We start from the raw sequence: 10163 nt of genomic DNA, 5'->3' as shown, positions 1-10163 counted from the left end.
AAATGAGTCACACAAACACAAAGACACTTAAGTGTTAGAAACGTTTATTTGTCAAAAAATAAAAAAAGGGGGGAGGAGTGGAATAAAACAAGGCTAAATTTCAGCTAATGCTGTACCACGATCACAGGTCAGACATGAAAAAAAAAAAAAAACAAAAACAAAAAAACAAAAAACCAACAACAAAACCCCCAGTGGTCCTAGCAATTCTGAAAGATAGGCTTCAGTGTTAGAGTCCAGAGCTAACAGAGAAGAATAAAGGCTGCTTGCCACTACGTGGTAATTTCAAAGGGAGAGGAGATGCTGGAGGTAGGCAGGGAGAAGGTTCAACTCCTAGGGAAAGCCAGGTAAGAAGGGCTCCACTGCACAGGAAAAAGGGGATGCCAGCATATTCCTTACCTAGGGCTGCTCAGAGGCTGAGAATATAAGGAACAGAGTGAAAGGCTACAGAGACAAGTATCAGGAGGAAAGAAAAGTCAACTTAGAAGAATTAAATTAAGAAAGAAAACATAGTTGGTCACAAACTCCTTTGTTTACTGAAACATGAAGCAATGGAAACATCCCGGCAAAGGGGACCGCGCGGAGCAAGTTCTCATATATGACCGCAGCCCGAGGGTTCAGTCCGCAATTATCCTACCTGAAAGAGAGCACAACACAAGAGGCTTACACAATGCCTGGAGAGCAGCTTGGGTCCGAGTACAAGGGCCCTGGTCCCGTCCTGTATTCCAGGGGGAAGAAAAAGAACAAAACAAAATGAAGTCAGACCGGATCAAACTTACATCCCATGTAATTACCTAGGAGTCTACTAACAGATACACATAGGAATCTGCACCTAGCACAGGATGCAGTCTAGCTGGAAGCCTGCTGTGTTAGTGATAAATACATCATTCTCATTTTCTTACTCATCTTGTAGGCAAGATGACCTCTATGACAGAGCTAATGTTGGTGCCACAAAGGGTATACATACATTATCCAAAACAACAGTTTAATTTTGGGGTTCAGGAAAGCAGATGCTGAGATCACAAATAAGGCCAATTGTACTATTCTGAACGTGTTTCATAGCAAACAAACTTTGAGAAACGACAGTCGCTGAGAATAGGGTGTTGAGGAGCAAAGTGGTCATTGCACACATCTACATGTCACGGTGTCAGGTTAGAGCCACAGTTCTAGTAGTTCTCCTAACCAAGCAAATCTCCCTTGCCAAATCAAAAGAGGAATCATTCCCAGAATTCTCTAATTCTTCCACTGATGATGGGAACTCCAGACACCAATGGCTGGGGGGAAAATAAAAGTTAACTCACACCAAGTTCCTCTACTTATTACAGACAAAGGGCCAAATCTTGGTCTTGATCTGTGCCAATCGACTTCAAAAGTTGTGACGTTCTTGGATCAGTTCTGCTAGGGTGAGACCCGAATTTGGCTCCCCAGCAGTTCTGGAGTATTTCATCCTGGCAGCCTCATTAACATCAGGCTCCTGGGACTGCAACCAACTCAGGGTTATTCAGTCCATCTGAGGTTCACACCTGGAAGGTAAGTTTCTTTAAAAGTCATCACTAAAAAGAGGTTAGTTGAACAATCACTGCTCGCAGTCAGTCAAAATTTACTTTTCAAATGCCCAGCCATACCCTTTAAAGACCAAAGCATACTTAAAGAATTAACTCTGAAACATATTTGAGAGAAATAGAAGTTATCTGGCAGACTGACACCATCTTTCCTCAGAGGTGTTTTCCACCTCATGATAATTCAATTGTAAAAACGCTACAGGCTGGGAGACTACCCACATCATATATGAACATACACTGCTACACAACGGCCTCAGGAGATCCCAAGTCTTGCTATACTTGGCCATCCAGGATATACATTATCACAGCTTCATGCCGTATTTACTTCTTACTTCACACAAAGACCAAATTCCTATAGCTTTGTCATCTTCCATATATAACACCAGTTAGGAACACTGGAAACCCTACGGTAACTCAGTTGAACTTTGCTACTAGGACTCTTAATTCAAGTGATGTTCAAGGTACAGGGAAAATGTCAGAATATAAGATTCTCATGATACCATTTCCACTTGGAAGAAAAGATTTATTGATCTCTAGATATTCCTAATTATTACTGCCATTTCTAACACTTTCGGTACACATTTCCTAAAGTAGGAGACATTAAATTTTGAGTCGCCACCTATGGGATTTTTATACACAGAAAATTTACCAGTTGAATTCCTTAAATGTTTCTTAAAAACAAACTGCTAGGAGAATGGGAAGTACCAGGCTCTCAACGATGGGCATCACAGGCTACTCGCAGCTAAGGGTTTCAGTGACTGAGTAGAGCAAGTTGCTTGCATTGCTAGCAGGAAAAGGACTGCACGGGCAGAACATGCAGCTTCCAGGCAACTAAACATTCCACATTCACAGGCCTTTATCTGCCTTCTGCATACTGTCAAAAGTTTCCTTTTAATACAGGCTAATGGCCCAAGGTAAGGTTTTACGGTCAACCAGAAGCCTAATGTTGTAATACTCACTGTGGCATCATTACTACTGAACCTGAGCCTAACACATAGTGACTTGCAGTGCAGAGTGCAGGGTTTTGGAATCAGGTCTGAGCTTGAGTTTTGGATCTACCTCTAGAAGGCTTAATTCCCTTCTTTTTAAAAGGAGAAAGTATCAGGCTGACTGTCTAGATCAGGAATGGCCTAGTACAAGGCCCACAGAATCATGTGGTCTGGCCCTGCCAAGGAAATCTCAGGTGGGCCTTGCAGTCCCATCCATCTACAGCAGGCTAATTTTCACACTGACCTGGCCCTTGGCAGAAAAAAAGGTTTTCCACCCTGGGGATGAATCAGAGGGTCACAACAAATGATTCTTTCTTAAATGCTTTTCTGTACCCCAAGTCTGCTTACAACTGATGAGAGTATTCTAATAAACCAAGTTTGTTGAGTCACACATGAAAATCTGAGTAGGCCAAATGAACCTCTGGCCTAAGCGTGGGAAACAGTAAGGACTAACATGGACAGAACACCGCCCAACAGCAGATGGCCCTGGCCTCCTCTACTAAGTATGGGTCTCATTCAGGGGAACTAAATGGAATTTCTTAACCACACCCACCCAGCTCTCACCTCCAGTTTTTAAAAGGCTGAGTACCGTGCTCGGTCCACATACTGCTCCCGCTCATACCGGGCCATGTCATACAGAGAATTCCGTGCAGCTGCTGAAGCCTGAGACAACTCGCTCTCTGGCCCATAACCGTAGCCCTCTCCGACTGTGGGGAGCACAGCTGCAGCACGACGCAGTGGGCTTCTGTCCCTTCCGTAGTAGGAGGAAGAGGTGGCAGCGGCAGCAGCCATAGCAGCCGAGGTGGCGGCAGCGCCAGAGTTCTGCAGTAGGTGTCTGTCATAGGGGTCGACAGAAGTGGAGTTGAGGTGACTGGTAACACCCGTACTCTGGACTTGAGGCAGGTGGGACATGGTTTGCTCTGCGTAGTTGTATGCGGAAGCTGCGGCAGCTGCTGCTACTGCCTCATAAGAGCGGACTCGGTAGCGCTTATAGTAGTCCAGTGCTCCATAGGCGTCGTTGTAGTACATGGATTCCCCATAACCCATGGTGTAAGGTGTGCGCACTGCTCCGTACTGTTCATTGTACTGCTCAGTGAAGTCTGCCACGCGGCCTGTACGGTCTACTGGGCACTCTTTGGACCAGTGCCCCTCTTTCCCGCACCGATAGCAGCCGCTCTGGTCTCCCATCCCGGGCGCAGTCCTAAGCCGGCTGGTGGACAACTGCACGTGCATTCGTTTGCCTTGAGGAAACAAATATAAGATTTATTATACTTCACTGACATTCACTATCCTCCCCAAAATGAAAATGAACTAGTTGGCCTAACATACACATACATACACTCACTCCTTTTAACCTCTCCCACCCCCACAATTTAAGCAATCCCTTCTCCAAAATGTAGTTGAAATTTTAATACAGACGAGAGCCAGAAAACTTAAGTCCCCAGAGACCTGTCAATACTCTGATTGCACAGAGACCAGACTCCTTCCTGTTTCTCGCTGCACAATTTTCCCTTTTCCCTCCAAACACAGAAACAAAAGGTTTCCATTTCTCACTGCTAAGACTATTGTTAATTCCAAAAATTCAAAACCTGCCAGTACTTCCAAATCAAATATTCAACCAACCAGTTCGGCTAGATTTGGAAGGCATCTTACCCACCTCTCTTGATTTACTCAGAACCACAGGACGTGAGCATTTACTGAAGCTTAAAAACCACAGTAATCTTCTGTCCATCTTGTTTTCGCCAGCAATTTTTGCAGTGTCACCAAAAGGCTCTCTGTTAGTACATAGGTCATACTTGGCTCCTCATCTGCTTCATCTCCAGTGCCTCTGGGCGCTGTAAGATCCTCCTGATTTCAGCCCTACTCCTATTTTCTCTACAAGGATGTCTCCATCCCTACTGTGGCGAAAAAAAACCCACTTGACCAAGATCACTCAATAAGAAATTAGCAAGATTTTAAAACAGTACTGGTTTCTTAAGGACAATGTGTTTCCATGTAATGAGAAGATCAGTGTTGCCATGTAGTTTATGATTCTGTATAGTGGATTATCTACTTGTTAGAAGAAAAAAGTGGCATAAACCTAAAGACTTCTGGGCACCCATACAAAATAACCCACATCCATACTCAGTACTTCCAGGAAACGACCAGTACCGAGGAATAGCTAAGACGAGAAACCATTTTTGCTCACAGCTTGTATACCATCAAACCCACTGACTCATTGATCAAAGCATCCAGTCTCTCTTTTCTCTGACAGGCAGAGTAGACAGTGAAAGACAGACCTTCCTTCAGTTGGTTCACCTCCTAAATGGCCGCTACGGCTGGCGCACTGCGCCGATCCAAAGCCAGGAGCCAGGTGCTTCCTCCTGGTCTCCCATGTGGGTGCAGGGCCCAAGCACTTAGGCCATTCTCCACTGCACTCCCGGGCCACAGCAGAGAGCTGGACTGGAAGAGGGGCAACCGGGACAGAACCAGTGCCGCCGGCACTGCAGGCAGAGGATTAGCCTAGTGAGCTGTGCCGCCAGCCAGCATCCAGTCTCTTAAAAGCAGTTTAAGAAAAGTAGTATTTCTGGCAGTAATTTAGTCCCAAACAGCCTCTGTCTTTGGAGAGCAAGTCAATGTATTTCAAATTGTAGCCAAAAGGCAGCTAGTACAGATGTAGAGAACAAAGGCTTCTTGTCACTCTCTGGAGGGCTGCTCTGAACAGACTCCCCCTCTGCGATCACAAGTTGCTCTCTTTGACAGACCTTGTCCTGGATGCAGCTATGTGACAGGAGGCCTCATGCTCCACTATGCTGTTGGGAACAGCCCAGTTCAGCATGGCAGCCAGAACAGCACCATGCACTGACCCCGGGAGGGGAGCGAGGTTAGTGGAGTAGCATCACCTCAGTCAAACTCAGTTGTGGGGGTGTCCAGGATTCCTATCACCCCAGTTTCTAGTACCGGCTACCTCCAACCTGGAGCCCATTATTTTACAAAATAAAGATGCTCAGGCTTTTGACCTCCAGTAACTAATACACAAGCAGCATCCATCAGCAGCAGTGACAGAATACAAATGGCAATAATTCAGTGAAGCATCATTTTAAACACCCCACTGTTTTCAGATGTAAAAACTCCCATCATAATTCTTAGACATTATTAAGGGTGTTTTGGCTCTAATTTATACCTCAAACGTTAAGTTTCCTATAATTTAGAGGATTACAAGTTACTTGGCTTTCAAACTTGCATGGTAACATTATAGGCTGCGTGAGACACAAACTGTTCTAATTCTGAAGTTAGAGAACTACGCCAATTCTGAAACACAGCCAATCCACAGACCCAGCAGTAACACTTTTAAGGGAAGAAAATTAAACTTGTACTCTATTTTTATGATTTTACATTGATGTTTCTCTTACTACCGCCAATCTTCATTTCTACTTTTCTTATTTTCAAAGGTGGTTATTATTAAGTCTGTAAACATCTGTGGCAAAATCCACTTCTGTAGTTGTGAAAAGGATGCTAGTAAAAATTTTCACCTAGAACTGAAAGATCTGTAATAGAAAAGACTTTTTCTTTTTTTAAAGTCTTTCCAAAGGCTATAACTAGGCTTTTAAGCAAAGGTCTTATAAATAATTAAAATAGCCTGCAATTCTGTATTACCATTAGCAATAGAGCAGAGAGTTACTACACTTGGACAGGCCACAAGCTTAAAGACTCAGATCTCCAAAGGGTACTAAAATCTGCTACCACCATTTTCCAAAACCAGCCCAACAGAAGTATTTCTTTAAAAAACTAAACGGAGAAGAGTATTAAGATGTTGACATGTGGAAAACTTGGGGTCCTGATTTCTGAGCTCCTGTCATGTGCCGGATTCCAGAGAAGAGCAGGGACGCTATGCTATGGCTGCCACAGTACACAGCACTCTGGCTTCATGCTTGTTTACAAATATGAGAGACAAAACGAGACACAGGAAATCTGACTCTCAATGCAGCTGCCTGACTGGAGTGCTTGAGAACTTCAGGGTCTTCTAGGCAAAGTGAGTGCTAACGAGATAGCAGTTCCCTTCTCTGCTGCTTGCTCTCAGAAGTCACACTACGCAGAAGCCGAAACAGTGGCTGTAAATATAAATAATGGCTCAAAAGACCCAAGTGGCACTTTCAAGAGGTCACTCCTCATTAGATGACTGAAATGGCTTTAAATCTGTCAAACTGGCATTTAGAGTTCTGTAAAACTGAACCTTACTACCCAACACTAAGCATTCTCTTGTCATCTGGGGGAAAAAACAAAACCAAACCAGAGGTGGTTATACAAATGTCTGTATGTAAAACTCAGAGTAGAATGCTCCCTCCAGAGGAGCCAGGGAAAGAACATGAAAACTAAATAAACTAAACTTTTCTTTTTCAATCCATCCACTTCCCAATGAGATGACATTTTAAAAAACCTCATGGATCCACTGCATTACTCAGATATCCACATCTTAATCACACCTGCTTTATAAGAGTATTAAAACACACACTCACCCTAAGCCAGATCTCCAATTAGCTGATTTCCCTTATACATATTTTTATCTCTTTCCTTTTATTCAATTGCATATTAAAAAGGTAAGGGCATGTAGTATCTGCAGAGTTTTTGCTCATTTTATATAAAAAACCCACGACATGTAAATAAAGCTTAAATAACTTTCTGAACATACTTAGAAACATGGCTGCAGCCATGCACCTTTCACCACAGTGCCTTTGCTGTGAAAACACTTTCCAATCTATTACCTCACGCCAGCCTCACTACCGTCCTGTGGGGCAGGTATGGCAGGAGTCAGCAACACTACTTTGCAAATGGAGAAAACGAAGGACAGCGAGGTGAAACTCTCGTCCGATGTCAAGTAGCAGGCACCTGAAACTTTTGCCCTGTGTGGGGAACATCGCCTGCAAAATCATTTGGTCTGGCCCTGCCAAGGCAACCACAGGCAGGACTCAAAATTCAATTGATCTCCGGCAGGCTAATTTTTAAGCTAGTAATTTTGTATGGCTTGTGAATGATGCTGTAAATATCCAAACGGCCTTTGGCCCTAAAAGGTTCCCCACCTTTGCTTTAAGGAGCACCTAAAGGCCAAGCAGCCAAGCAGCGTGGGGAGTAACCGGCTGAAGCTAGGGACACCTAATGGTGCTCCAAACTTTCTTACCTTTTTCTGGTCAGTTTTTCCTTTCCTCTTTCTCCCATTCTGTTTTCGAGGCTTAGCGGAGGACCCTTAATTGCTTACCTAGTCACATGTGGCTAGTGGCTGCCTAATTAGCATGGTTCTCCAGTCTTCAGACACCCTCGTCTGGTATCAACACCACCACACGTACCTCTACTACCCTACTACCGGCATAAACAATGCCGTATTCGCTGTGATGCCCCGACTGGAATCTCCGCATCAGCCCGGCCATCGTCCTCACGACACCTGGCATTTTCTGAGACTGCCTTTCTTCCCCTTCAGGGCAATGGCACGTGGAGAACCACCATGGCATGCTTTCTGGCTCTGTCTGCAGTCCACAGATTGAACAAATGTGGGCACCTCAAAGATCTCCCCACCCGTTCAATTCAGATTCACCACCCAGATGTATAATACAGGGCTACTCTCCTTTTCCTCTTTCCCAAGGCCACCCATCACCGCAGGCCATGAAGAGTATAAATCCTAAGCATTTAACCCTCGAACAATGAGACTTCCTGGTCGTAAGGGAAACAGGTAAGCCGTCATCCTCTAAGCTTCCGACAGCACTCAATGAAGCCATAGGATAACGTAATTTCTGATGCTGTCTAGTTAAGGAACCTCTTAGCAAACTCAGAAAGAGGAAGTATTTGATTCCTCAATGGCAAACAATGTTTACAAGCAATAAACAATCCATTATTTCCATTAACACAGAATTGAAGCCCCCGCCCCCCCCACGGCCGGACGTTCCTGCCTGTCTGAGCTAGACCCCACTCAGCTCGCTAGCCAGGCCCCAGGGTGTTCACCTTGGAACTCTGTGTTATCAAGGCCCCTGATGGCCTCCACCGCGTCCTCCGCCCGCTCCATGTGCACGAAGGCATAATCCTTCACGATGTCACACTCGATGACAGGCCCGTACTCCTCAAACTTGGCCCGCAGCTCCTGGTTGGTGCACGTGGGGCTGATGTTGCCCACGTGCAGCTTGGTTGAAGCCTTGCTCTTGTTCTTGCTGGCTTCCACGTTGATGTTCACGCCGTGGAGCTTGTAGTGGTGCAGGTTGCGGATGGCATCCTCGGCCGCCGTCTTGTCCTCGATGTGCACGAAGCCGTAGTTCTTGATGATGTCGCATTCCAGCACCTTCCCGTACTGCTCGAACAGCGAGCGGATCTCCTGCTCGGTGGCCTCCCGGGGCAGGTTTCCGATGAACAGCTTCACCATCGTGACGAGAGCCTGGCAGGGAGACAGGGCCGGGGTGGGGAGCGCCGCGCAGTTTAACCCCACGAAGTGGCGGGTGCCCTCAAGACCGTCCCACGGAGTCCCCTCCGGGGAGGAGGGAGCAGCGCGCGCCGCGCCAAAGGACGTCGGGGTCGGCGTGCGCCGCGCAGCCCGCCCGCCTCGCGGAACGAGGCGCGCCGAGGAAGAGGGGCGGCGGGGCCGCGTCTCCACGCAGCAGGAACAGGGAACGTCCGAGCGGAAGGCCAGAGGCTTCCCGGGGTCCCGGTGGCGGTGTGGAGGCAAACCCGGCGCCTCTCCTCCGCGGGGCCCGCCTTCCACGGTCTCCGCGAATACGGGGCGCCCTCGGCTCCCGGCCGGGACCCGCTCCCGGGCTCCTTCACCCCAACAAAGGCTCGCCCGACCCCCGCCCCGCCCCTCCGGCCCGCGGCCCCGCCTCCTCCCGTTGTCTCCCCGGCCCTGCCGCCGCAGGACGAGGACCTCAAACCCGGACCCATCCCCGTCCGCGAGGGCCCGGCCCGGCCGCAGGCTCCCCACACGCCCACAGGCCCCCCTCGTACCTCCGGGTGGCGGCGGCGGTGGCGGCGGCTCCCGCGTCAGAGAGAACCTTACAAAATGGCGACGGCCGCTCGAGCCTCGGCGCGACCGGGCCCTTTCTCGCGCGCCAGCTCACGCACGCGCGAGTGCGCGCTGCCGCCCTCCCCTGCGCCTCGCGGGAGCCGGGCGGCCAATCCCGCGGCCTCAGACAAACGACCGCCCCGTGCTGGGGCGGGGCCAGCGGCTGACGCTGCTGCGGAGCGGAGGTCAGCCCGCCCCTGGCCGCAGCCAGCCAATCACCATTCTGGGAGAGGGCTGGCAATCACGCGTCAGAAGGGCTCGGGACGCAACCACCGCCTGGGTGGAGTCGGCCGCTCGGGGGAGTCGCGGAGCCTCACAATGGAACGTGCTATTGGGCGGCCGGGGCGGGGGAGGCTGGTGACAAAGGGTTCGCTCACGCTGGCTGCCCCGGAGCGGCGTGGCCTGCGCTTCCCCGGCGGACCTCGCCCCGCCTGGTAGCAGGACGTGCAGAGGTGCTGTGGGGAGCGCCGGGGAGCGGGCAGGCGGCTGCGGCAGGGCGGGGGCCCTCGGCCTGTGGCGGAGTGTGAGCCCGGCCTGTGTCCGCTCCGTCCCACAGGGACGCTTGGCCGGCTGGGCCGGGGCCCAGAGTCCGCTTGTCTG

The 10163-nt window shown here is 48.9% G+C and overlaps 1 protein-coding gene across 1 annotated transcript; it reads right to left on the bottom strand.

Moving 5' to 3' along the window:
• Window positions 1-465: 465 nt before the first annotated feature.
• LARK (RNA-binding protein lark) lies at window positions 466-9568 on the bottom strand. Its single transcript, NM_001082079.1, is given in 4 exon segments — window positions 466-634; window positions 3113-3789; window positions 8519-8942; window positions 9506-9568. Coding segments are annotated over 2 exon segments (1080 nt in total). The 5' UTR covers window positions 8931-8942; window positions 9506-9568; the 3' UTR covers window positions 466-634; window positions 3113-3121.
• Between the last annotated feature and the right edge of the window lie 595 nt (window positions 9569-10163).

Source organism: Oryctolagus cuniculus, chromosome 1, assembly GCF_964237555.1.
Source record: "Oryctolagus cuniculus chromosome 1, mOryCun1.1, whole genome shotgun sequence".
NCBI classification, from domain to species: domain Eukaryota; kingdom Metazoa; phylum Chordata; class Mammalia; order Lagomorpha; family Leporidae; genus Oryctolagus; species Oryctolagus cuniculus.
Note: the sequence above shows the minus strand (reverse complement) of the source record. Positions and strands in the feature narration are given on the sequence as shown.